We start from the raw sequence: 27,823 nt of genomic DNA on the forward strand, positions 1-27,823 counted from the left end.
GGTCTTGAAGGGTGCTCATGCTAGCCTCAAAGAGTCTCATGATCAACTTCAAGTAAAGCTAACCAAGGAAAAAGCCACTTTCCCTCGTATGATGTTAATTGATAATGCAAATGCTACTAACCCGTGTTGTGAGCATGTGCATCTCATTGAGGAGAACGCTAAGGTAAAGGGGCAACTTGAGAGAGGTCTTGTGACTTGCATACAAGGCAAGAAGAACCTCAATGATCTCTTGATCAACCAAAAGAGAGTTGTGGCCAAGGAAGGGGTTGGGTACGTGCCCGACTCCAAGAACAAGAAGAAGAATGACAAGACCAAACGACCTCCTCCTCTCATGCAAACCTTTGTGAAGGAGGGAGAGAGTGCCTCCCAGGAGAAGAAGAAGAAGAACAATGCAAAGGGTGGCAATGTCAAGAAGGACAATGCCACCCCTCCCAACAAAGCCGGCGATTTTAATCCTTCTTATGTGTTATGCCGTGCTAGTGATGGGCATGTTTATGCCAAATTTGTTGGTTCTCTTCATGAATACATTGAATGGTCTATTTGGGTTCCAAAGATCCTTGTTACTAACAACAAAGGACCCATTACAAAATGGGTACCTAAAACCAAGAATTAATCTCTTGTAGGTGTTTGCTTCCGGTGGGGGATCATGGTTGTTCGATAGCGGAGCTACAAATCATATGATCGGAAGCAAGGACTTGGTGGTGGAAGTGCACAAGATTCCATCTATGCCCACCAATGTCGAGTGGGGTGATGCCTCATCCTCCAAGGTATTGGGACTTGGCAAGGTGGGCATCTCTCATGATCTCACGATCGAGAAGGTCATGCTTGTTGAGTCCCTTGCATACAATTTACTTTCCGTTCGTCAACTTGCAATCATGGGCTTTGCCACTTTCTTTGATATCGATACCGTGGCCCTCTTGTGGAGCAAGACTCCTAAAGTAGCCTTTGTTGGGCATGTCGAGAACGGTCTATATGTGATTAACTTTTCGGAGCGACCCACTAAGACCGCGACATGCCTAATGGCTAAAGTTGATGTGTGATGGATTTGGCATCGCCGTTTAGCCCATGTCAATATGAGATCTTTGCAAAGTCTCCTCAAGGGGGACCATGTCCGTGGACTAACGAATGTTAGTTTTGCTAAAGATCGTGCTTGCAGTGCTTGTATCGAAGGAAAGCTACATGAGAAGGCTCACCCTCCCACGACTATCATTTATTCAAAGAGGCCTTTGGAGCTCCTTCACATGGATCTCTTTGGGCCTCCATCCTTCGATAGTCTTGGAGGTAGGAAGTATTGCTTGGTGATTGTGGATGACTACTCAAGGTACACGTGGGTGTTTTTCTTTAAGAGAAAGAGCGAGACCCAACAAACCGTCATTGACTTTGCAAATGAAGCACAATGTCAACACAATGCAAAGATCTTGACAATAAGAAGTGACAACGGCACCGAGTTCAAGAACTACACCTTGGATGAGTTTCTTAGTGATGAGGGGATCAAGCATCAATATTCGCACCTTACACCCCTCAACAAAATGGTTTTGCGGAGAGGAAGAACCGGACGTTGATGGATGCGGCAAGGACCATGATGGCGGAGTTAAAGTCTCCGTACAACTTTTGGGCCGAAGCCATCAACACCGCGTGTCATGCATCCAATCGGCTCTACCTCCGCAAGGGCTTGAACAAGACTCCATATGAGATACTCACCGGTAACAAGCCCAACCTCAAGTACTTTCGGGTATTCGGGTCTAAGTGTTTCATTCTCAAGTAAGGTGTTCGGTTGTCTAAATTTGAGGCTAGAGCTTATGAGGGCATATTTGTTGGTTATGCTACAAACTCTCATGCTTACCGTGTCCTCAATAAATCCACGGGACTTATTGAGGAGACGTGTAACGTGGAGTTTGATGAGAATAACGGCTCCCAAATGGAGCAAAGTGGCACTTGTGATGTAGGTGATGAAATTCCTCCCCAAGCCATAAAAAGAATGGGTGTTGGCTTTATCATACCCATTGAGGAACCCCTTGTGGCCGAAGGAGAAGGACAAAGCTCCACTCAAGTGGAGCCATCACCAACCCAAGGCCCACACGCTTCCGAAGAACAACATGAAGGCCCTCATCCTCAAGGACATGATCAAGGGCAAGATCACGCTCAAGACGGTGTTGACACATCAAGTGATGTCCAAGGTCAAGTTCTCTCCTCCGAACAAGTTCAAGAATAAGAACAAGCCCAAGACGACATTCAAGATGATCAAGTGACCACTCCTCGTCTCACCCCGAGGAGGAATTAGAGCGTCGTGCCGCCAAGGTTGCTTCCAAGGTCTCCACCAAGGATCATCTCATGACGAATGTGCTTGGAAGCTTGAGAAAGGGGGTAAGCACTCGTAGACAATTAGCAAATTATTGTGAGCATCACGCGTTTTTCTCTTGTGTGGAACCCCACAAGGTCTATGAGGCGCTAGAAGATCCGGATTTGCTCAATGCCATGCATGAAGAACTCAACAACTTTGAGCGCAACAAAGTGTGGAGATTTGTGCCAAGACCGACCAGGAATCACAATGTCATTGGAACCAAGTGGATATTTAAGAACAAGTAAGATGCCCATGGGATTATCATTCGCAACAAGGCTTGTTTGGTAGCACAAGGCTACTCCCAAGTCAAGGGTATCGACTATGGTGAAACCTTTGCTCCCGTTGCTCGTCTTGAATCCATTCGCATGTTGATTGCATATGCTTCTCATCATAACTTTAAGTTACAACAAGTGGATGTGAAGAGTGCTTTTCTTAATGTCCTATTAATGAATTGGTTTACGTCAAGCAACCCCCCGGGTTCGAGGATCCCTACTTTCCCGTTCATGTGTATCAACTCGATAAGGCACTCTATGGCCTTAAACAAGCCCCACGTGCGTGGTATGACCACCTTACTGAGTTATTACAAGACCGTGGTTTTGAAGTTGGGTTAATCGACCCCACTCTTTTTACTAAGAAGGTCAAAGGGGAGTTGTTTGTGTGCCAATTATATGTTGATGATATTATCTTTGGTTTACCTAACAAAGCTTTCAATGAGGAATTTGCCGCTCTCATGACCTCAAAGTTCGAGATGTCCTCCATGGGAGAGTTGAAGTTCTTTCTAGGTTTCGAAGTGAAGCAAAGAAGAGAAGGAACCTTCATCAACCAATCCAAATACACTCAAGACATGCTCAAGAGATTCAAGCTAAGTGACGTCAAGGCGGCTTCCACTCCAATGCCCACCAAGTGCCAACTTGACTTAGATCCCAATGGTAAAGTGGTGGATCAAAAGGTATATCGCTCCATGATTGGATCCTTGCTTTACCTTTGTGCATCTAGACCGGATATCATGTTGAGTGTGGGAATTTGTGCACGGTTTCAAGCCGCACCTAAGGAAAGTCACTATGTGACGGTCAAACGAATCTTTCGATATTTGGATCATACCCCAAACTTTGGCTTATGGTACCCAAGAGGATCAAACTTCAAGCTTGTAGGGTACTCGGATTCCGATTGGGTGGGAGACAAAGTGGATAGGAAGTCCACTTCCGGAGGGTGCCAATTCCTTGGTTGCTCTTTGGTAAGTTGGTCCTCCAAAAAGCAAAGTTGTGTGTCTCTCTCGTCCACCGAGGTGGAGTATGAAGCAGTCGGTAGTTGTTGTGCACAACTCCTATGGATGAGGCAAACTTTAAAGGATTACGGTGTCACTTCTGACAAAGTGCCTCTTTGGTGTGACAATGAAAGTGCCATCAAGATCTCTCTCAACCCGGTGCAACACTTCAAGACGAAGCATATTGAGATTCGGTATCACTTCATCCAGGATCACATTAGGCGAGGAGAGATCGAGCTCAACTATGTCAACACTCATGACAACCTTGCAGATATTTTCACGAAGCCCTTGGATGAAGCAAGATTTCGCGAGTTAAGGCATGAGCTAAATATCATTGATTCGAGCAATGTGGCTTGAACCCTTGCACACCCCACCACGCTCAATTTGCTGTCTAGTTTAGGTGTAGGCATGGACATAGGGGGAGTGTTGTTCTCTCAATGAACTATCCCTCCCCCCATTATGCATAAATTGGTCAATTCTTTCACTTTAGCCATTGTTGATGGTAGTTGTGTTTCAAAGACGAGTTTTGATCATGGGCCCAAGGTTAAAATATTCACGGCGCCATACCTCTAGACTCAAACATAGGTGGCCTCGGCCACCGCCCTCTCTTGAAGAGGTGTGTCTTGGTCGTTTGCTGGTGTGCTCTCTTTTCTTGTCGTTTTGTTTTCCCTCGAGCTAAGCCGTGTTGTTTGGTTGCCGTGGCGTACTGGGTGGTACTACCGCTGGTGGTGCGCGGTACTACCGCTTATAAGCGGTACTACCGCCCCCCAGCGCGGTACTACCGCTGAGGGACGGGACCAGGGGGTTATATCGGGGCAGGGGGAGGTTTCTTCTCCCCCATACCCATTCTCTTCGCCCCCTCTTTCCTCTTCCTCTCTCCAGCCTCCTCTCGCCGCGGGAGGGCTCCGACAGATCTTCGTCTCCGGGGCGTCCCTCTCCATTTCCTTCGGTGGAGTCGATCCCCACCTCGTTCTCTTGCCATGGATGCCGCTATTGCCCCTGTTCCTTCTCTCCTTTTGTCTCATTTTTCAGATCTTGTTCTTAGGGGCAATGGTGGTTGCATCTCTAGATTTTTGGCTAAATCTAGGCTTGAGTAGGTTGGAGAAGGCAACTAGACTATCTTGATTAGAGTTTGGTAGGAATATTTTTGAATTTGGCAGGCCGGTAGTGCCGGATCTAACCACGGTAGCAAGAAACTGTTGTTTCCCCGTCTCGAGCGGTACTACCGCTCTCTTTGGAGCGGTAATACCGCTTGGGTGGTACTACCGCGAGCATGTCACGGTACTACCGCTACCTGCCAAGCTCCATCATATTCCTGCCTTTTCTTTGATCCTTTTGTTGTGTTTGTTGGCTTATGCTCGTTCTTTCTGGTTGTTTTGCGTGTTCTTGTGTTTGGCTCCAGGTGATGAACATCTTGAGCATCAAGCTCGCTGTATCAACCCAGGGCGTGCAACATCAAAACGCTACCGCACCTCTGAGCTAGCCGGTGGTTCCTCTAGCACCCAACCGCCTCCAGCAAGTGCATCCGCAAGTGTTCCTCCACCTCCTCAGCACTCGAAGAGATCCGCCACCAAGCCAAAGGGGAAGACTGTGACTGAGATGGCCAACAAGGAGTTTTGGGAAAGGCATCGCTGCAATCCCTATGAGGTGGACCAAGAACCCACTTTGGTCAACCGACCGTTCTGGAACCGATTTCAGTTTGCCATCTATTTTGATGTGATCAAGGCCAAGAAGAATCTCTTTGTTGATGTTCGCTCCATTGACACTGATGCTATGGAGAAGGACCCGGAGTACTTTGGCGAAGCCCTTCAGATGTGCACTCAGCTGAACATTCTCAGGATCATGCAATTCAACAAGGATTTCGATGCAGATTTGGTGGCTCAATTCTTTGCCACTGTTCATCTTGGGACGGATGTCGACAGAACTATGACATGGATGACCAATGGCAAGATGCTTTCCATCAAGTGGAAGGCTTTCATGGAGTTACTTGATGTGGTGGATCACGGGCTTGAGACTCCAGTCGGTTTCCGCCCTCACCGCAATGCTACGTCCACCCACAAGCAAGCCCTTTGGCCCTACTGCACTATGAAAGTTCACCCAGTTACTGAGAAGAAAACCTATGAGTTGTCTCCGTATCTGGACATTCTTCATCACATCTTCCGTGAGACTCTCTTCCCTCGAATCGGGAATCTGGATATGGTCCACTCTTATCTCGTGGACATGCTTCTTTTCTGTCAGTATGAGAAGGAAGCAAACACTGGAGAGAGCCTAGATATTTCTCATGTCATGTGGTCTGAACTTCTCTCTGCCGTGTCTGGGCGCAAGTGCCCGATATATGGTTCATTCATCATGAGGCTCATTGAGAGGGCCTGGGCACAGATCTATCCCAGAGTGTTGCTGGAAACTGGAGACTTGGTTTCCCATGAGATCAAGCGTCTGAGGAAGAAGGACAATTGGGTCACCCCAGCACCTCAACCCGGGGGTCCGTCTGCTGTTGCTGCTGCTGCTGTCATGGAGACCGAGGGTGGGGCAGCCACTAATGATCACAAGGAGGATCTTGGGCCCTCTAGTGCTGAACCCTCTAAAGGAAATATGCCCTAGAGGCAATAATAAAGTTATTATTTATTTCCTTATTTCATGATAAATGTTTATTATTCATGCTAGAATTGTATTAACCGGAAACATAATACATGTGTGAATACATAGACAAACAGAGTGTCACTAGTATGCCTCTACTTGACTAGCTCGTTAATCAAAGATGGTTATGTTTCCTAACCATAGACAAAGAGTTGTTATTTGATTAACGGGATCACATCATTAGGAGAATGATGTGATTGACTTGACCCATTCCGTTAGCTTAGCACTCGATCATTTAGTATGTTGCTATTGTTTTCTTCATGACTTATACATGTTCCTATGACTATGAGATTATGCAAATCCCGTTTACCGGAGGAACACTTTGTGTGCTACCAAACGTCACAACGTAACTGGGTGATTATAAAGGAGCTCTACAGGTGTCTCCAAAGGTACATGTTGGGTTGGCGTATTTCGAGATTAGGATTTGTCACTCCGATTGTCAGAGAGGTATCTCTGGGCCCTCTCGGTAATGCACATCACATAAGCCTTGCAAGCATTGCAACTAATGAGTTAGTTGCGAGATGATGTATTACGTAACGAGTAAAGAGACTTGCCGGTAACGAGATTGAACTAGGTATTGAGATACCGACGATCGAATCTCGGGCAAGTAACATACCGATGACAAAGGGAACAACGTATGTTGTTATGCGGTCTGACCGATAAAGATCTTTGTAGAATATGTGGGAGCCAATATGAGCATCCAGGTTCCGCTATTGGTTATTGACCGGAGACATGTCTCGGTCATGTCTACATTGTTCTCGAACCTGTAGGGTCCGCACGCTTAAGGTTTCGATGACAGTTATATTATGAGTTTATGAGTTTTGATGTACCGAAGTTAGTTCGGAGTCCCAGATGTGATCACGGACATGACGAGGAGTCTCGAAATGGTCGAGACATAAAGATTGATATATTGGATGGCTATATTCGGACACCGGAAGTGTTCCGGGTGATTTCGAAGAAAACCGGAGTGCCGGAGGGTTACCGGAACCCCCCCCCCCCCCCCCGGGAGAAGTAATGGGCCTTATGGGCCTTGGTGGAGAGAGAGAGGAGCAGCCAGGGTAGGCCGCGCGCCTCCTCCCCCCTGGTCCGAATTGGACTAGGAGAGGAGGGGCGGCGCCCCCCTTTCCTTCTCCCTCCCCCCTTCCTTTCCCCCTCCTAGTAGGAGTAGGAAAGAGGGGAGTCCTACTCCTACTAGGAGGAGGACTCCTCCTCCTTGGCGCGCCATAGGGCCAGCAGGCCTCCTCCCCTTGCTCCTTTATATACGGGGGCAGGGGGCACCCCTAGACACAAGTTGATCCTCGTGATCGTTTTCTTAGCCGTGTGCGGTGCCCCCTTCCACCATACTCCTCAATAATATTGTAGCGGTGCTTAGGCGAAGCCCTGCGACGGTAGAACATCAAGATCGTCACCACGCCGTCGTGCTGACGGAACTCTTCCCCGACACTTTTCTAGATCGGAGTCCGGGGATCGTCATCGAGCTGAACGTGTGCTAAAACTCGGAGGTGCCGTAGTTTCGGTGCTTGATCAGTCGGGTCGTGAAGACGTACGACTACATCAACCGCGTTGTCATAACGCTTCCGCTCTCGGTCTACAAGGGTACATAGATCACACTCTCCCCTCTCGTTGCTATGCATCATCATGATCTTGCGTGTGCGTAGGAATTTTTTTGAAATTACTACGTTCCCCAACACCCTCGTGGGCAAAGAAGCTTAAACACAAGTTGAAAAAGCTTTTCTGCATGGAGTCTCATGGTCAGTACATGACTCATGTGGCAGAGAAGCATGCCAGGGTGCGCCACAAGGAGCTCATGCGTCAGATGGGAGCGACAGTTGCCAGTGGATCTGAGGGTCAGATCACTGAAGAGGAGGAGTGGATTCATCAGCATTGCCCTTGGACCGACTCCGACGCCGAGCAGTTTTTGACCAACGATGGAGATGCAGATGATCACGCTGAGATATGATGTTCGAGATCCTCAGCTTGCCATCACCTGGAGTCGTAGCGTCGCTCTTTTCCCTTTTTGGTGTCTCGCTGCCAAAGGGGGAGAGAGTGTAGGGATTTGTGTTGCCGAGCTTTGAGTTTGTCGTCTTGTCGTCTTGTGTTTTCTTGTGTGTTCTCTCGGTGTCTTTGTTTGATTTGGTTTGGTGCCCGTGAGACCAAAGTTCTAGACATATGGTGTGAGCCATATGCTCCCTATCGCTACCTTATTTCTTATGTCTATTCAGTATTGTAGTATATTATGAGTTGCATGCTTGTCCTGTTATATACTCTTCTCTCATATATCTTGTACTTAGAATTGTTGGACTATAAAATATAGGGGGAGTGTTGATCCGGATGTGTGTGTCATGCTTTCCTTTTGCTCCTCTTTCTAGGTGCACACATTCTGGGGGAGCCCGTCTATATTTTGTAGTTCTTAGTTTTCTTACGTTTATATCTTTTCCTTGTGCAAATCCCTAGTTGTCATCAATCCACCAAAAAGGGGGAGATTGTTGAGGCATATCTCTCTCAAGGTAGTTTTGGTGATTGATGACAACATGTTTGCGGACTAATCATGTGCTTTGAGTAGTTCACAGATTCATCCTTGGCACGAGACATTTTCTTCCCTTCGGAGTGTCATTCAAGACGATGTAGCTTTTTCGTTTCTCTCTCGGTGGACTAGTTGCGTAGAGGGCACCGTACTATCAAGAGGGGGTCCGCTGGGGTATTGCATGGGTGGAATCAACACGTACACATCAGTTTCTCACCCTCCGAGCTCTTCCACTTCTTGGAAGAGATCTCTCCTCTTTTCTATGTCCTGTCTGGGTTCTAGCGGCAGTACCGCGCAACCCAGCGGTAGTACCGCTGAGGAGCCACAAGCGGCAGTATCGCTCCGCGGCGGTAGTACCGCCCGTGACTCCACAGCAGTAGTACCGCTGGGGTGCCTGGCACCACCGCCTCGTCCTCATCCTCTATGGAGAGATCATCTCTCTCTTCTGTGTCCCAGCGGTAGTACCGCACTACCAGCGGTAGTACCGCTGAAGGGTCACAAGCGGCAGTACCGCTCCGCAGCGGTAGTACTGCCCGTGACCCCGCTGCCGTAGTACCGCTGGGTTGTCTGGCTCCTACCGCCTCGACTCGAGGGCTCTTTTTCTCATGTCGGGTTTTGCGGCACTAGTTGCGGTTGTAGAGGCGGTAGTACCGTTTCAGGAGCGGTAGTACCACCCTTACCACCACGGTAGTACCGCGCTGGGTCCAATTCCCTACTAGTCTTCTCTGTGCGGTAGTACCGCTGGCTGGAGCGGCAGTACCGCTGGGCTAGCGGTAGTACCGCCCCCTCTCAGCGGTAGTACCGCCCTATGCGGGGCTGGTTGGTGGGGCAACGGTTGGTTTGTTGCCCCCACTATAAAAGGGGGTCCCCTTCTTCTCCTTTGACCTATCTCTTCCCCCTCAAGCTCCATTAATGCTCAAGCTCCATTAAATGCTCCAAGCTCCATTTTCGCCCGATCTATCTCTCTAGCCAATCAAACTTGTTGATTTGCTCGGGAGTGGTTGAGAAGGCCCCGATCTACACTTCCACCAAGGGATTTTCGATTCCCCCACTCATCCCTAGTGGATCTTGTTACTCTTGGGTATTTGAGCACCCTAGACGGTTGAGGTCGCCACGGAGCCATAGTCCATTGTGGTGAAGCTTCGTGGTTTTGTTGGGAGCCTTCGATTAAGTTGTGGAGATTGCCCCAACCTTATTTGTAAAGGTTCGGTCGCCGCCTTCAAGGGCACCAATAGTGGAATCACGGCATCTCGCATTGTGTGAGGGCGTGAGGAGAATACGGTGGCCCTAGTGGCTTCTTGGGGAGCATTGCGCCTCCACACCGCTCTAACGGAGACATACTTCCCCTCAAAAGGAAGGAACTTCGATAACACATCCTCGTCTTCACCGGATCCACTCTTGGTTATCTCTTACCTTTACTTGTGCAAGCTCTTTAGTGTTACTTCTCTTGCTTGCTTGTATGCTTGTTGTTATTGCATCATATAGGTTGCTCACCTAGTTGCACATCTAGACAACCTTCTTTGATGCAAAGTTTAATTTGATAAAGAAAAGTTAAAAAAAATTGGTAGTTGCCTATTCACCCCCCCTCTAGTCAACCATATCGATCCTTTCACACTAGACATGGACATTATGAACTAGCAGTACAACATGGACAGATCGAACTAGCAGTACATCTGGGATAGATTGAACTAGCATTACATCTTGGACAACTCAAACTAGCAGTAACACATGCACAAGCATACCACAACATAACATAGCACTAATCATGGACCACTAACTACCAACACTTGCCCACATGGAAACAACCCCTAGCATGCTCGAAATCCATCACAACTAGCTACTGCACCTTCATAGTCAAACAGATCGGACGACCTAACCTTAGCACATGGACAGATCTAGCTAGAACTAGAAGAGAGTAGGTGGTGATTGAACTTACAGAGGCCATCGGAACGGCCGCGGAGGAGGTGCCTGGCACGTCGGAGAGGAGGAGGAGTCGACCCGCCGGCTCAGTCAACCGGTCGCCAGAGTAGATGCGCCACTTACCTCGTCGTCGAAGTGGATCCGCGGCGGAGGGAAAGCTCGAGAGGGGAGAAATGGTGGCGGGAGTTTTGCACGGCGGTGACCCTCGATATATAGGGCGACCGAATCAGCGGGCGGTGAGTCGAATTCGTCCCGCCACTTTTTCATAGATGCGCCATCGCTCCCGCCATCTCCCTCCCCTGTGCGATGTTCCCCTCCCCTGCATCGCTCGAGCCTGGCTCGCTGGAAATGGCCGATTTGGCCGTTCCTAGCGGGCCAGGACGAGGGGTGCTTTGAGGTTTGTGCTATGCGGGCCAAACAGTAAACACGGGCATCCAAACAGCCCAAAAACATCCCGCGTGGGCCTGGTTGGGCCTAATGCAGCCTACCAAACGCATCCTAAATGTATAACGCCGCGTGCCAGTCTAGGACTTAAATCTAGATAGCGGGTCTAAAGAACACAAGTATTTAAACTATGCTTATTCACATTTATATATGCAATTTGGTTGGTGTTTGTTCACACATACTCAGATGTAATTCAATTCTTTAAGTACACTATGTTTTCTAATTTTCAATATGCATCGTCATACTGCTTAGAGCTTCAACAGCCGCAGACATCAAATTCGGCCTCTCCACGCGTCTGCGGGCATTGACCGGCCAAACCTCATCTTGGTGCTATGCATTCGAATATCTCATATTTCATCCCCTAAATCCATACAAACCATGCAAAAAAAATCCTACGTACTATACAAATCAGGCTAGCCTAAACTACGCTTCTTCGTCGGAGATGTCCACGATGTCCGTGCCGGGCACCGGGTAGATGGGTGCGTAGGAGGGCTTCGGCTCCTCCTCCTCATCCACATATGTGAGCATCTCGTCGATGGCCGCAGTGTGCTCCGCCTCCGGAGCCAGGCTAGGAGCGGAGCCCGTCAATCCGATAGTGCACTATGCAGCCCACCGGAGCGGCGCCACGTGGCGCCATCGGTCCGAAAGATGAGAGGAGCTTTGGGCCTTCGGGTTTCGGAGTGTTTTCATGTGGGACTAGGGCGGTAGGCCGACGTGGCAGACGCATCTCCTCATGTCCGCCCCAGATTTGGGGTGCCGGTTAGTCCCAACGTTTGAGGCCTATTTGAGGAGCCGGGGCGTTTAAGGGTTGTTTGAGGCGCGCGGCCTTAGATGCTCTTAGTGTCAGAGTTTGTTAAAAAAGACACCACATTGTAAGTCCTGCAAGATCGATTTTGAAAGATCCAACGATTTATCTGGTTCCATATATTCCAAACAAATGCCTTCTTTGGTTTGGAAGAATTTCATAGGAATTCTAGAGGATAGCATTCTTATAGGATTTTTTTCCTTAAGAGCCCTTTGGTTCATAGGAATGGATTCCTATTCCTACATAGGATTGGTTCCTATCCTTCACATTTCATAGGAAAATAAAAATAAGCCTAGACTCGATGAAAAAATCCTTTGGTGTCAACTAAATGACATCTCGTTTCCTATTTCTACTTGTAGGATTTGAGATACATGTCATCTCAGGCCTCCTTTGATTCATAGGATTGGAAAATCATAGGAATAGGAAAGTCATAGGAAATGAGATGACATGCATCTCAAATCCTATGCATAGGAATAGAAAAGGAGATGCCCTTTGATTCACCCCATAGGATTTTTTTTCATTGAGTCTAGGCTAATGTTTATTTTCCTATGAAATGTGGAGGATAGGAAGAATTCCCCCATAGGAATAGGATTTCATTCCTACAAACCAAAAAGCTCTGAAGGAATTTTTCTATAAAAATCCTATCCTATGAAAATCCTACAAAATTCCTCCAAATCAAACAAGGCCTCATTTTTTACAAAATCCCTATTTCTATGATAATCCTATTCTATAAACCAAAACAGGCCGAAGAAGGCAGCTTTGGCTGCAAGTTGTCTCGGGCCCGAGTCGATCGGGTTAAAAATTGTGACCAATATGTACAAACACTCCAACTGAATTCCAAGTCTTGTCCATGGCAGTTCCCCATGCCGCAAAGTCGTCGCTCCGGCGTACGGCCGAGTCTCCGCGTGAGCTCCACCCGCCGGCCGGCCTTCTTTCCCTAGTGACAGTGCGGAATTGACCGTCATCGATCACCTAGCCAGCACCGTACGTCCACGGACCACGGCCCATCCATCTATCTTCACTTCATCTTCCCCTAAACCTCCACGTACACGTCAAAGACCATTTTCACATTCGGAGGGCCGACAGATCCCAGAAAGGATCCAGCTTCCCTGCAAGTGTCAAGCCATCGTTAACCATTGTCAAGTCGCCAGCCGCGCGCCCCACACGTAAACGTACGTGCAAGACATCGCGCGCGCATCCGTGGACGGATGGAAACTTGCTCCGTCGTGCACCGGCACCGGCCGTGTGCCGTTCCTTTCGCCGGCCCGATCGAAAAGCGCGCGGCATCGCATTCCATTCCTTCCACGGCGTGGCTGGGTTGGGTGCATGATTAAGCCCGCCCGCTTGAGTGCACGCAGCTGGCGGGCCAAAGCAGCTGCCGCTGCCAGCTTCGAGTTGTTGCGAGCCGCGTTATCGCGCATGATTTGGCCGTTTTATTTTTCTTTGAGACAGAGAGAGGAGGCGTGGACGCCAGTGGGCGTCTAGAAGGGGGTGCCGGGCCGGGTCAGCCCTTCTAGAAAGCGGTGCTGGAGCTGGTAGCCTGGCAGAAGACAACGCACGCAGACGCAGACGCCAAAAGGAAATGAATTTGCTTCGTCTCTGGTACGTGATGCCGCTGCTCGTTGGCTTATCCGATCCGTCTAGAACGAATGTGTAAACCCACCGAGAGGGAGGGAGACGGACCGACGCAGACGTATGCGCCCGGTCCAGCGCAAAAAAGTAGTAGCACAGCAGTATTCGCACGGCTACTCAGTAGTAGTAGTACATGCGTGCATGTCGTTTCCCACATGGCGGACCCGAACCCCGTCCCAGAACAGTGGTGGTCTCCGTAAGAAAATTTTACTAGTACCACGTAACAGGGTTGAAGTGGGATTTGGTCTCCTTTCTTTAACTTTCACAGCGTCAAGCAGTGGTCAAAGTCGGCGGGATTCCCTTCTAGAATAGCAGCAGCTTCCTGGTAATTTTCGTGTCAACATCAAGAGAATTCGGGTTTCTAGTACTAGTTGGCAGCGTTTTCTTCTTAAAGTACTTTTGTGACTGCTGCTTAAGGAAAAAAATCTTTCTAACAAATACTGTTAACATTATTTGCATGAAATCGAAATATATGGTACACACCAAAAGATCAACATCACTGGCTAAACATCCGAGACGTGCGTTTATGTGGAAAGAAGAAAAAACATCTTCAGGCATATGGGCGAAGGTGATTCTGTTTTCTTTTGCAGGTGAAAATGAGTTTATAATTCTATAATGATAGAGTTACAATCTAGAGGCAAGAGATCTTCAATAAAGAGGGACCCTCTGTGTGACCAAACATAAATGCTAGACCCACTACGATTGTATCTCATCAATTGATCTGCTATTCTATTTTGATCATGACGAAGCTTCCGCGGAATAAACTTCCGGTCTAACGAGAAAGCTGTAATCTTCAGAACAATGTTCATAAACTAAGCAGTGAACTTTGAGACCTGTGATATATTACAGATAGTGCTTGAGAAGAATTGAACATACAAAGGATGAAGAGGGTGCTAGGCAGGCTCACGCCGTCCACGTGTCGCTATGAATAGTGCACAGCAAACGCATCAAGCGAGGAAAAGATTAGGATTGGGGCCTCTCTCTCCCGTGAAAATATCTTCTCTCTCCCTCATTCCGCTACTCTTTTCCGTGCCGCCGTCACCCCCCTCCCTCTCGGCCGCAGCCTCCTCTCCTCCGCCTCCACCACCTCCTCCTCCCTTGCCTCTCCTCCGCCCATGTCTTCTCACCCCCTCCCTCTACCTCCGTGCTCAAAAGGAGGAGCCGGGGTCGCTGCTGCTGCGCCTCTACATCGTCCTCACACGCCGTCGTCCTTGCCATTCTGCCGGTGGAGAGCTCCTCCATGATGACATCCACCGGATCTTGCCGGCCCAGATCCACACGCCTCCTCCTTCCTCGGCAGCTCGTGGAGCCCTATGATGCGTCAACGACGCGTGACTGCACTAGGTCGTGCTTCCCGCCGCTCCTAGTCATCGGGCGCCGTCCCGCCGACGCGGCCCACCGCACGCTGCCACCAGCGTCTTCTTCATGGCAGTAGAGGCGCAGCTTGGGCCCGGGGACCCTGCCGCCGTGGGTGCTCCAGCGCCGACTTCATCTCCATGGTATTCTCTCTTCTCCAATCCCCTCTTTCAGTTCTCTCTCCTTCTCTTTCTTATGTACTCTCTCCCTGATAAACAGAGAGGGCCGAATCAGGACGGATCCAAGCTGCCGGCGTCTTTGCTGCCATGGACGAGCCCTCATCCAGCGACCAAGGAAGGCAGGAGAAATCCCTCCTCCTTGCGTTGTTGCATCACTACATCCCCACGGTAGTCCAGGAGGAGCTCGACTGCCTGCTTTGAGAAGAAGAGATGGCAGGAGGATGAGGCCTGGGCTTGACAAGAAGTGGGTTGGAACAAGAAGTAGAGCAGGCAATGCCCCTCTCTTCATTGGCATCTGCACAGCCAAATCAAGGACCTAAGCTCCTGGTAAGATCCTCTTTCATTTGTTTTCTTTTTCTTCCATGCCTGCATATCTCTAACTTTTATTAGTTTACCCTTCTAATTTGTGTGATTAATTTGTTGGTTATATTGTTGTTACTAGCTCCTGATTTGGGTGATGAACAAATGATTTAGATTTTGTGTGTAAATCTGAGACGCTGCATTGGTTTGGAAGTGAATTTGTAACCTTTTGTTTAATTTAATGGCATGCTAAAGCTGATGCAGATGTCCTGTATTTGCTAATGTTATCCATAGGAACCGCCCTCCTATGCCCTGCTCCTCTCGCATTGGCGCAAATTCGGCTCCTCCCCGCCTCCGTCTCCACGTGTGCAGTGACGACCCCGGGAGGAGCTCGAGCCGCAGAGGTGGTCCATGGTGTCGTCGCCGTCATCCTCGGCAGGAGAAGCGTGGGCTGTAGAGATGGCCAGATCCGTCCGATCCTTGCGCTGCCGTCCGTCCACCATCGAGGTTCGTCCCTGCATCCTCGCCTCCATCCTCTCTCACCGTCATGTACGCCCTCGTGGCCGAACGAGGCGACGTGGAAGCTGTGGTGGCGCAATGACATCTTTCCTTGTTTCTGTACTTGTTGAAACAATTAATGGCCTCTTTTTACCTGCAGGATAATGTGTTTGTTCAGCTGATCTGTATAGTTTCAATACCGGGTTGTTAAGGAGAATGCAGATGATGCATATTCCACGAGTTGCAGACCCCCCAACAGCAAATTCAGTCCTACATTTTTTATGGTACATATTAATATTTTGCCGTGTCCTTATACTGCCCTGGTCAATCCAAATTGGGTTGGAAGGTCTGTTTTAATTTGGTGTTACCTGTAAATCATTTTATATGCTATCTACTCTTCATGATTGAAGTGTAAGTTTTGCTCCATAATTGACTAGAATGAAAGAGGCTTGATTCACATAATACTTAATAGAAGATCACTTTACTTTAGTTATGCAAATTCCTGGAGGGTGTTCCATGGTCGTCATGAGTAGCAGCTGCTGATATTGCTGCTTTCACCTCTGCGTCGGCCCCGGGCAAAGCTGCAACCTTCTCTTCCCCCTCCCCCTAATTCTCCTTATTTCTTCATACATTTGATTATATTTTATTTACATCCCAAAGGTTTATAATTAATTGTACTACTGTGTTATTTTATTAGTAGTCAAGAGAAGTATGCAGTGTGATACTTAGTGTCGTATTCATTGAATTTTTTTGATCATTCAAAGGTTACACAGAGATGGCTGGCTCCGTCCAGCTCCGGCGATGGCTTCCATCCACCCGATGAACAGGACTACATGGGAGATGTATGACGACCTAGCAAACCCCCGTCTGGTCAGCAGGTACAATGCCCACCTTTGCTCAATTTGTGACTTTGGGAGGAATTGGAGATAGGAGATGCGGAGAGAGGTTGCTGGATGGCGATGCAGGTGTATTAGCGCCAACTCAAATGCCTGCAACTTGTGAGGAGTGATGTTGTTTATTTACCTGTGATGTATTAATATCTCTAGAATCTTGGGAAGAAGCTATTCACCATGAGGGTTTTAATTCTATGTCATATTTCATTTAATTTTGCTCAAGTTCGCAGCCTCTCTGTTAGGCACTTTCAGTTTGTAACTCGAAGCATCTCATTTTTCTGGTATTTGCATGTTCAGGTCAAGATGTACATTCTGGCTGGGCCAAATGGTCAGTCCACTGTATATAGTTGCTTCATACTGTCTAAAACTGTTTAGCTGATAAGAACATTTAAGCAAGTTGTGTTTTGTACCATACTGCATTGAAATTTTCATCGAGAAATATTTTAAGACTTCATAGTTATTTCAATCTGCCTTCACAAAGTAGAGTAAATGAGAAATTTATTCTATTGGTTACAAATCAGTGACTTCTGGTACTTCAAAGTTTAAAGCAGTATAGAGTATGCAATGGTCTGTGGGGTGCAATTGCTGAAATTTCTCAGTACTCCCTTCTGTATTTTGCTTTTTCTTGAGTAAGGTCGTACCAAATTATGGTTCAAACTTATGTGTATTCACATATTGGATGTTGGCCTAACAGAGGTCAAAATGTAAAATAGTCAGGGGGTCTGCTCTCTGCCTCGTGTGGATGCAACATGCTTGTCGAAATTTAATTCTGTAAAAGAGAAATACTGATATAACGCAATGATCAGTGTGGAGTAGGATAGTTATAGAGTTCTTCCTCGGTTTTCATTGAGCAAAGATTGGAAATGTTTGACTCTTCTGTTGCCGTAATTACCTCTCTAGGTTTGGAGAAATTTATGATCACCATGCACATCCCCATTACTTCCACTTATGATTTTGTATCTATATGTAAAGTCATTTGTCTTGAAATTCTATGCAGAAGTATTCTGATACTTTTCCTTATGAGCCGATGGCAGCCAATGAGGGTTCCCCATCCGATGCTTGGTGCGGAGAAGGGGCCGTTCTCCTCTCATGCGAGCAGCCCAAGTGCTGCCTGATCCTTCCGTCCAAGATGGAGGTGGTGAACATCGATGTGGCGACGCCTGATGCGTACACGAGGCCGCTATGTGTTGTGTCTGATGTAATTTGGAACTCTGGAATTTTCATGCTTGAATGTTTCTCTTTGTGCTTGAATTCATTTGTGGTTGATGTACTATGAATTAATGATTAGCTTTCCGATTGACTTGGTTGTGTCTTTTGTTCGAATCAATTGAGAAAAATCTGAATATATAGCTGAATGTGGTGGTTTCACACATTCTGAACGAAGCTCGCAATGAGTATACTTTGCTTCTGAAATCATGAGCTTATTTATTCTATGAAAAAGAGATAAAGTTGTAGTATAGTTTGCTCAACAGTGTGTGCAGCAGTATAGATTGAGCAAGGCACAATTTGAGAAGTAGAGCACAAAACTAGAAACAATGTGTGCATCACGTGTATGTTTTCTCAACAATGTGAGAGTATAAGAATATGCAGTACAGTTTGCTCAAAAATATGTGCATCCATGCAGATCGAGCAAGGCACAATATGAGAAGTAGAACTCAATATCATATACAGTACTTCTGAATAGCAGTACATCAATAACCAGGAGGAGCTACAAAATTCACACTGAATCAATGAGTGCCGAAGCTACAACTTCAAACAAATATTTACACAAAAAGTTGTAACCAAAAACACTATGGGCCTGTTTGGTTTGCAGCATAAGCTTGCCACGCCTAACCTTAGTCGTGCCATAATAATTTAGGCATGTGTTTGGTTTATTGCCACACTTGTGGCTTGCCACATTTTTCTAGCCACTTGGTCCACATGTCATAGGCTCAACTTTTTCCCAATTCTTGCCACACTTGTGGTGGCCATTTTGTAAGCCACACTTTGCCTAAGCTTAGTTGTGGCAAAGTTAGCCGTGAAGCAAACAGGCCCTATGTTCGACACAGTTCCCTCCAAAACATGGCCACTAGCGCCACCCAACTTCAACTCTACGGCCGGTGTTATAAGTGCGTGCTCTGGCCGCCTCACCTCACGAGCCTACATGCCGAGGGGGCGCAGTGCGTGGCTGCGCCAGTCATTGGGAGCTCTGGATGTAGCTACCTCACCTTGGGGCCCCTCTCCGCCGAGGAGAGCTTCATCTCCGCAGTCGGTGTTGTCGGAAGGAGGGGGTTATATGCTAAGGATTTTTGATTTTAGGGATGTTCTGGACAAGTTCATCAAGAATTGTGGGCAACTGAAGGATGATCTGCTCCGGGCAATGGCGAAGCTGCTGGAGCTTGTGGAGAAGGCTCTTACTAACGCTGGGTAACTGGTGTAGTGGACTTGGTAGAGATTGCACGACAGTAAAAGAATTTTATCATATAATAAATGTCAGCTTCACAGCAGGATCAATGCCTGAAGATAACAATCTGAACCATACTCTGTCGCAGGTAAGATATGTTGCAGAATACCTTGACGATGCAACTTTACAATCCGAGGATGTTCTACACGAAATGAACAAGCATTATTGGGGATTGGACGATGATATGAAAGGCATGTGCTTTGGCCAATGACAACGCACCAAACACACCCACCGGAAAGAGCTGCTTAGACGATGAGGCCATCTTCAATACCGATGGCACATGCAACGATGACTCTACCTGATGTCCATGACCGCATATCTTAGTCATCATAAGCTAAATGACCAGAGCTATATATATGATGAATCTCTGCCATGTAGCTTGCTTTTTAAAAGCAATGTAAATACACTATCATGATCTGATCTCATGCCTTTGTTTTGGTCTATAAACCTTCCATGCAATGTAATATATAATGATATGCATGAATATCATACCTAAATATCCATTTCCTTATGTTTCAAAGATTTTATAAATGGTCTTTAAATATTCTTATTTACATGGTTTGAATGTTTGGCTCACGCTCGCCCTTTGCGCCATTGGCGCAACGGGTCATCTAGTCTGACTAAAACATAAGCTCAGTGTGTTGGATTGGAAGGATCATGCCCTACATCATCGCATGTAGCTCCGTTTCCACAACATCGTTGTGAAATAGAAATCTTTTTTTTTCTGCATGGTAATATGTGTCTCATTTATAGCATAAAGATCATAGTGCAAGTCACGTGCACACCGACCTGGCAAGATTGAAATGACAACATAATGCTATTCTTTGCACAAAGAAACACCAACCATGAAAGATAAATACAATCAAGACTGAAGAAACCCCTGAGCTTTACACCAACGCCCGTCACTTGCCTCCGGCACCACCGTAGCAGTCGCCAAAGAAAAAAAATGACTGGCCACCTCCTCACCCGAGCTCGACGCGACTCCATCACTAATATGCAGCTTTGCGCACCTCCAAGATGGCTCACAAATGGTGTGAAGTCATTACAGTTGAACGAATCAAATTAAGACAACCGGATCACCCTCGCACGACTAAGACGTCGGAGGAGGGAATCATACTTGTCAGCCATAAACCCACGAACGTAGCACATGATCCACCATCTTCTAGATGCCGCCGGTGCAGACCATAATTTGCATCCGCTCCGAGACTACCTCCCAAGCCCCGCGTCAGCACTGGAGCAAATGTCGTCGCAACGGCGGAGCCCGAGGACACAAGTCCACCACAAGGATGTTGTCGCCGTCACGTCATTCTTATTTGAACAGACCGGTTTCTAAATCCATCCCCAATCACAGGATAGATCGCCTCGTCGGGAAGGGGTCTGAAACTTCTTTGTTGGGTCGCCTCGTCGGGAAGGGGTCTGAAACTTCTTTGTTGGGTCTTGCCAACGATGAACGACCCAAAAAGCTAAACTATTGGGGTCTAGAACTTGAAGCTACATGATTTACATGCGTGGATCCGACGGCCTCCTTCATCACCGACGATCAAGGTCGTCAACGGAGGGGAGCCGCCGGAGGTCGGCGATGAAAGGACCTAGAGGCTGGCTAGATCGTGAAATAAAAAATACTTCCTCCGTCCGAAAAAGTTTGTCCCAATCTTATATCCCTCAAATGAATGAATTTAACATTAATTTGGTGCTAGATATATTTTTTTTACAGGGCTAGATACATCTATTTGAGATACAAATTTTTTCGAACGAAGGAAGTACGAATCTATAAGCCGCAAAAATCACACTCCCATTATGTGCCCGGAGTAGAATCCCGGTTGCTGCCATCTTCCGCATATGAGCCATACACGGACAGCGCAACCGTGTTACGTGGCGATTCTAATGCGACCATGTGTCAAGCTAAAAAACCGTACCACCTCACCCCAAGCATCGAGTCCTGGTCTCTGCCGACCACTCGTGTACCTCTTTGACTCTTCCTTACCTTCCAGTTTCTTACTGGCCCATAGCTTACAGGGAGGCGATTTGTAGCAACAACCAACACTATTTTTCTTTTGACTTTCACATTTTAATTTATTTTATCTTTTGAACCAAAAGTCCAATTTAAGATTGGTTTGCATATACACGTTCCTTATGATGATGCCTTTAACATGAGAAGTTTTAAAACCCCGCCAAAAAAACACGAGAAGTTTTAAAAACTTCATCACTCATCAATTATTTTGTATTATTTTCTTCTTTGTTTGTACAATGGAGATTATATGATCAATATTTTTTATTTTCATTGTTGTATTTCCTTGCTTATTAACATGTATTATTTTCTTCCTTATTTGTACAAAGTGAAGATTATATGATTAATATCAATAATTACCATTGTTGTATTTCGTTCTTATCATCATCCATTAATTAAGTAGTATTATTTTCTTCCTTGTTTTTCTAAGGTGTAGATTATATGATCAGTATCAATAATTTACCATTGTCATATTTCCTTACTTACCCTCAACCATTGACTACACAATATTTTCTTCCTTATATGTAGTAAGTGGAGATTATATGATCAATATCAATAATTACCAAGGTTATTTGCTTACTTACCCTCAACCATTGATTACACAATATGTTTTTCCTTATATGTACTGGTTGAAGATTATATGATCAATATCACTAATTACCATTGTTATTTACTTACCTACCACCATCTAGTAATTACATATTATTTTCTTCTATACTTGTACGTACTAGGTGAAGATTATACTGATCGATGTCATTAATTATTAAAATTTGAAAAATATCCTCATATAAAAATTGGCAAACAAAAAATTTGGGGCAAAATGGTAAACAAAATTGACTACTGCTCCCCACTTCACAAATATAAGATATATTCTAACTTTTTCCTGAATCAGATGTATATAGACATATTTTAATATGTTTGCTTACTCATTTTAATCCGTTTGTAGATCATATTAAAATGTCCAAAAGATCTCATATTTGTGGACGGAGGAAGTACATCATTCTAGAAAAAGTACAATAGAAATGATGCAAAGGCTGACCAAGGATTTCCTACATATATTATCCTGAACTCACACCAACTGTCCAACATAATCCGAGGGTTTCAGTAGACCAACTAAAACCCAATAGTTTATCGGCATCGGCATCGTCGTCGTCTTTTTTCCAATTTTTGCGTGTGGCGAAGCAGTGGGAAGCTCTAGCACTCGTGCCATCGACCGCACTCCATTCATACCCTTTTAAAAACCGTGGGTGCGCGCTATAAATACCAAGGGTCTCCGTCCACCTCGCCGCCGGAGACAACCACCAAACCCACGCATCCCCAGCTCCCCTCGCCTCCTCTTTCCACAGCGCGGCGCCGATGGCCACGGCACACTGCTACCCGCCGCCGCCGCCCATCGCCCACGCGCTTCCAAGGCCGCACGCCGCCGACGGCGCCGTTGCCCTCCTTCCCGACGACGGCGGCAGCGACAGCGAGAGCGTGGCCGAGTCGTCGTGCCCGCACCCGCGCGTGCGCCGGCCGACGGCGAGCCGGGACGAGGAGGAGGAGGAGGACAACGACGGGTGCAGCAGCTGCGTGGAGGTGGACGAGTACTGGGGCTACTACCAGCAGCAGCAGCAGCATCCGCAGGAAGCCGACGACGAGGAGGAGGTCAGCACGGCGAGCGTCTGGTGGAAGAAGAAACGGGCGGCGGCGGCGGCTAGTAGGGCTGGCGGCGCGTTCCCCTCGGCGTTCCCCTCGGCGGTGGGTGGTGAGGGGGAGGAGAAGAAGGCGGAGGACCCGAAGCGGGCGGCGGCGCGGCAGGAGGAGGACCGCAAGTTCTGGGCCGACTGCCTCGCCACCGGGTACCCCTGAAACCCAGGAAAAGCCATAGGTCGGCATGCAAAGGCCATGGCAAAGAAGCCATGAGCGCCGCCAACCGAAACTGCAGCCGCTCAACCCAAGCGTATGCCTACCTTTGTTTGTTTCTTTCCATTTTTCTTTTGATTTCCTTGTACATAATATTCAACGGAACTCCTCAACAAGCCACTGGGTGGCGTATTTTGACCCCCGTAAAGCTCTACAGAAAGACTCGATCTTCTTCTTCTTTTCTTGTCGTTGCGGGTGAAAGAATTGAATTGAATCTCCGTGCAAACTAGTACTACTAGAAAATACATTTTTCTTTTCTTAGCTTGGTCTAGATGGGGGGTGGTCAATTAAAGCAGCGGCGGGACGCCAGGGCCAGTGGCATTGCCGGCGGCCACCAACCGGTGGAGGGGCATGGGTGCCAGGAGAGGTGGCAGGCAAGGAGATCTCCTCCGCCTCCGCCGCTTTAAATCCCCGTCCTTCCTCGTCAAACTCCCAATTGGACACACGCACGGCGGCCGATCACCGACGGGGCATCGCATTCCGTCCGTCCTAGGCTCATGCAGTAGGTCCTAGCCCGGATCGCGGGGCCTCCGGTGGAACGTGCGCCGGTTGCGCGCGCCAACGACCGGCGGGGAATATGGTCCACGCTCGGCCGCGTAACCATGTGTGTGTGTGTGTTTATGATGGGTTTGGTGCGTAAAGCGGCCGGGGTTAAATAAAGGGGGCAAGGCCAAGCTGCTGTTGCTTCTCCTTGAGAAAGATGGTTTCAGTTATGTTTAAAAGAAAACTGGCGGCTGTTGCTCAGCTTCTTTCTTTCGTTCCGAGCTACAGCTGGTACTGTAGTTGGCTTTATAGAAAGACAGCACGTGTGGCACGCAGCTGACCATGTTTTCTAGAAAGTCTAGCACCTAAGGCATTGTCATAGGTGCCGGCATCCCACAAAACTCATCGATTAAGAAACATGCATGAAATGGAGCGGAAACTTTCTGTTGTAGAAAAACAGAAACGGAGAGAAAAAACAGAAATGAAAGCGCAGTTCATAAAACAGAAACAGAAACAGAATTTCTTATGCGTGTTGGATGATTAGAGGGACTGTGGTATCCTCACCCCATCAGGGTTCAAATCCTATTGCTCGCATTTATTTCTGAATTTATTTTAGGATTTTTGGCGATGCGCATTCAGTGGAAGGAGACGTGATATGCCGGCTCAGTCTTTTGGAGGTGCTCATAGGAGTAAGGTGTGCGTGTGTGCGTTCATAGGGATAAGTATACGAGCGTGTATATAAGTGTTTGCGTCTGTACTATGTTAAAAAAAACCTTTTTCAGCGAAACAAACGTAGAAACGGAATTTTCCATTTTCGCTAATACAGGGATTTCCGTTTTGAATGTGGACATATGGCTATTTTATAGTCCAACAAACACATAATTAGGCCCTTCAGATAATGAGCAGAATAACCCATATGACCTAACTTCTACACTACTAATGCATCGTGGACACTTCTCGTGCTGAGCTGGAGTGTGTACTATAGTACAACTATTCAAGCTGTCAACTATGTAAGCAATGATGTCTGAACTGTGTTCAAGTCCACTATTATATCACCGGTATGAGCGTATGAGCACTGTTGTGATTTAAGATGCAATGTTTGTATGTTTGACGCCTTCCAAGTTTTTATATTGCCAAAGTTGTATATTTATGCACAAATTGATATCTCATTATATATCCACGACATATCTTAATATTTTAACGCCTTCCAAGTTTTGTGTTGTCTCCCAAGTTTTTGTGTTCTCAAAGTTCAATGGTACTTTGTTGGTTTCATTGTGTACTTTGTTGGTTTTTCTATGGTTCAAGGGGTCTTTGGTTCCGGTGAACACTCGCTTCCGTTTCGGTGTCCATTCCATATTCGCTTCGGTTTCATTTCTTGTGCTATTAGTTTTCACTTCTGAAAAAATATATGAAAACAAAGGCAATATTCAGTTCCATCCGTTTTCGCTCCGTTTCCATTCCTAGACGCATAGATGTACATGATCTCACATATTTCCGCCAAAGAAGGTTGTCACGTCCAAACTTTGTGCTAACTACCTGAACTGTCTTGGTTACCTGCCAAACCAAAAAGGAGAGCGCTAGGCGTCAACCGACTGTAGGGAGAAAAGATCAGCCACCTCTCCAACGGTCTGATTATCATGTGTGTGCCCGTCGGATTGGGTCAATGCATCGTCCTCCATGCCTTCCACGGTCGCATCCCATGCACCGCATTGTCCTCCTCCCACCTCGCATCACCCGCACTCCACTCCCCACCATGCACAACAGATGCCCCCTTTGTAGCATCGGCCATCCCTGTGGCGCCCATCTCCGCTCGTTCAGATGTTATGGCCACACAACAGCGCTGCCCTGCCTCGCAACGTCGTTGGACACTTGCAGCAACATGGCAGGATTGCAGCATCACTTGCACATCCTAGTGCCCACCCCCCACAGCACGCCGGTGAGGCGTCCATCCTTGCAACACCGGGTTGTAGCAACCCCTTGCAGCACCGGTTGTGCCTCGTTGCAACATCTGCTACAACCACCCCTTGCAGCACCGACACACTCTATGTTTGCAATGGCGACGAGGTCCTGTGATTGCAACACCGTTGAGAGAGAGCCACCTTGCAGCATCAGTCACTGCCTTGGAGCAAGAATGGTTGTTGCTATCACTTCGTGTTTAGCACCGGCCATCGGTTGTACCACTCTAGCGAGGTTTTGCAGTTGCACTATCTAGCCCCATGCAGCATCGGGTACCCTATCCGGTCGATAGAGAAGGGAACGGAGGGTGCTTGCGCTCGTCGGGGCCTTGCAACACCATAGTCGTTGGAAACAAGTGGGATGCCCATGACGCACTGGGTGGCTATCCCCCATCCTTGTAGCAGTCGAGACCGACCTTACAACGCCGACGCTTGGGTTGGCATGAGCAAACAATGAGTAGCGACAACACCTCCTCTTGCAACATTGTTGCACCCGGGCAACACGACTTGCAACATCTTCTCCGCTCGCAACGATGGCGCGGTTCGGCTTGCAATATCGCATCCGTCATCTCCCCGACTCTCTGTGCACACGACCGAGTCGGCTAGCTTGCTCGATGAGGTGGAGGGGTGCTGGGAAGAGAGATGGGGACGATAGTCAATAGGAAGAGCCAAAAGAGCAAGAATCCAAAGATGAGGGGATGGCGTTTGAGGCTTTGATCGACGAGGAATGATGGGGTACGTGTATTGGGAAGGGCCTTAGCCCGTGCTAGGCGCCCTGCCTCCACCACTGGGTGCGTGGTGGCAACTTTACCTGGCAAGCGTACTTCACGTTGGTGCTTTGCCGAGAGAGATGAGTGCTCTATGCCGCAAGATCAGGCAGGTAAAAGAATACTCAATCAAATCAAATCTTCCCAAAATCAAAACTTTCCTTTCTTTCCCCTACGAATACTCAAATCAAACCAATTCCTATCAAAATCTCAACTAAACAAAACATTTTCTTGCACTCAAATTAAATCTTACCAAAATCTAGAGTATGATGAGTGTAAGCTATATGCCACCTATAATTAGCGTTGAACTGACCACAAATGTATGAGCTCGTTGCAACGCACGGGCGATTAACTATGATATTATAGAGTACTCCCTTCGTCCGGTGAAGAGTGTACATCTAATTTCAAAATTTGTCCATAAAAGAGTGTACTTCTATCTTCCCAATGCACTTTAAAGTGAGAAAAAAATACTTCTCTCTCATCACATGGTAATCAAGACCAATAGCAATCTACACATGGTCTTCTTAATTTCTACATGCACTTAGCTCATTGAGGATTGGGTAATTAAAGAGGAAAGAGATGGTGGCTTGCACATTTTCAATGCATTTTTCACTCAACTTCATAATTTGTTCTAAAATTTTTAGATATACACTCTTCACCGGACAGAGGGAGTACTAAGCATACCCCTTGTCACACATAGGTCACGTCTCTCCGGACCAAGTGCTTGCTGAGCCAGCGAGCAGAGCAGGATCTACTACTCTGTGTCAACTTCAATTTCCGAAGTTTGCACTGTTGCCATCAAATGGCCGGCGGCAAGAGATGGCACCTGTCCACAAATAAAAGTCATGTAGTCCCAGTGCCACCGTGCTACCAACAAAGGGCAAGCAAGCAAGATCCAACCATATGCCATGCCGGCATGGAAGGGAACAGTTAAACTAGCCACGCACGGCCAGCCAGCCATGCTTATCGCACAGGCAAGATGAGTGCGACCCTTACCTTCAAAAAGCCAGCGACACTTTTCGCTAAATGTTTCACTGATGAATCGGCATCTGGTACAACCTAACTAAACCTAAGCTTCAAAAGCTAACCCTTTTTTTCTAATAGAATAATAATGGTGTCATGATGCAAAGCAACAAGGTGACGTTTTTGTTTCCCCTTTTGCTCCGCACCAAAGAAAATGGAACCGCATCTTAGCCAGAACCCAGGTTCAGACTTCAGAGGACACGGTTCACGGCAAGATTATAAAAGAAGAAAAAAACAGCTTTCTCAGAGGGCAAAGAGCAGATGAAAATATGCAGAAGCTGCATCAGGAACTCCATTTCAGGGCCTTGAATCACACACACATAAAGTACTCCCTCTATCACATAATGTAGGACGTTTTTTTTACAATAGTGTAGTGTCAAAAAACAGCTTACATTATGAGACGGAGGGAGTAGAAAACACGCAGAACAGAAAAACAGGTGAAGGCA

General features: G+C 47.2%; 2 protein-coding genes across 2 annotated transcripts; both read left to right on the forward strand.

Annotated features, from left to right (window-relative positions):
* Nucleotides 1-16,116: 16,116 nt before the first annotated feature.
* Nucleotides 16,117-18,069, forward strand: LOC147983945 (uncharacterized). The gene is made up of 4 exons (XM_087539644.1): nt 16,117-16,184; nt 16,665-16,778; nt 17,091-17,121; nt 17,791-18,069. Exons 1-4 carry the CDS (start codon nt 16,117-16,119, stop codon nt 18,067-18,069), a joined length of 492 nt encoding a protein of 163 aa, XP_087395770.1.
* Nucleotides 18,070-22,478: 4,409 nt separating this feature from the next.
* LOC125541067 (uncharacterized) lies at nt 22,479-23,378 on the forward strand. Its single transcript, XM_048704556.2, has one exon. It carries the CDS (start codon nt 22,601-22,603, stop codon nt 23,093-23,095), a length of 495 nt encoding a protein of 164 aa, XP_048560513.1. The 5' UTR covers nt 22,479-22,600; the 3' UTR covers nt 23,096-23,378.
* Nucleotides 23,379-27,823: the final 4,445 nt, after the last annotated feature.

Source organism: Triticum urartu, chromosome 2A (genome assembly GCF_056163025.1).
Source record: "Triticum urartu cultivar PI428250 chromosome 2A, HENAU_Tu73, whole genome shotgun sequence".
Taxonomy (NCBI): domain Eukaryota; kingdom Viridiplantae; phylum Streptophyta; class Magnoliopsida; order Poales; family Poaceae; genus Triticum; species Triticum urartu.

Excerpts from the sequence above, each read along its gene's own strand:
- LOC147983945 (XM_087539644.1), top strand. The coding sequence starts at position 16,117 with ATGCAGATGATGCATATTCCACGAGTTGCAGACCCCCCAACAGCAAAT. Across the intron at positions 16,185-16,664 it reads TCAGTCCTACATTTTTTATG|GTTACACAGAGATGGCTGGC; the intron begins GTACATATTAAT and ends GATCATTCAAAG. Across the intron at positions 16,779-17,090 it reads AACCCCCGTCTGGTCAGCAG|GTCAAGATGTACATTCTGGC; the intron begins GTACAATGCCCA and ends TTGCATGTTCAG.
- LOC125541067 (XM_048704556.2), top strand. The coding sequence starts at position 22,601 with ATGGCCACGGCACACTGCTACCCGCCGCCGCCGCCCATCGCCCACGCG.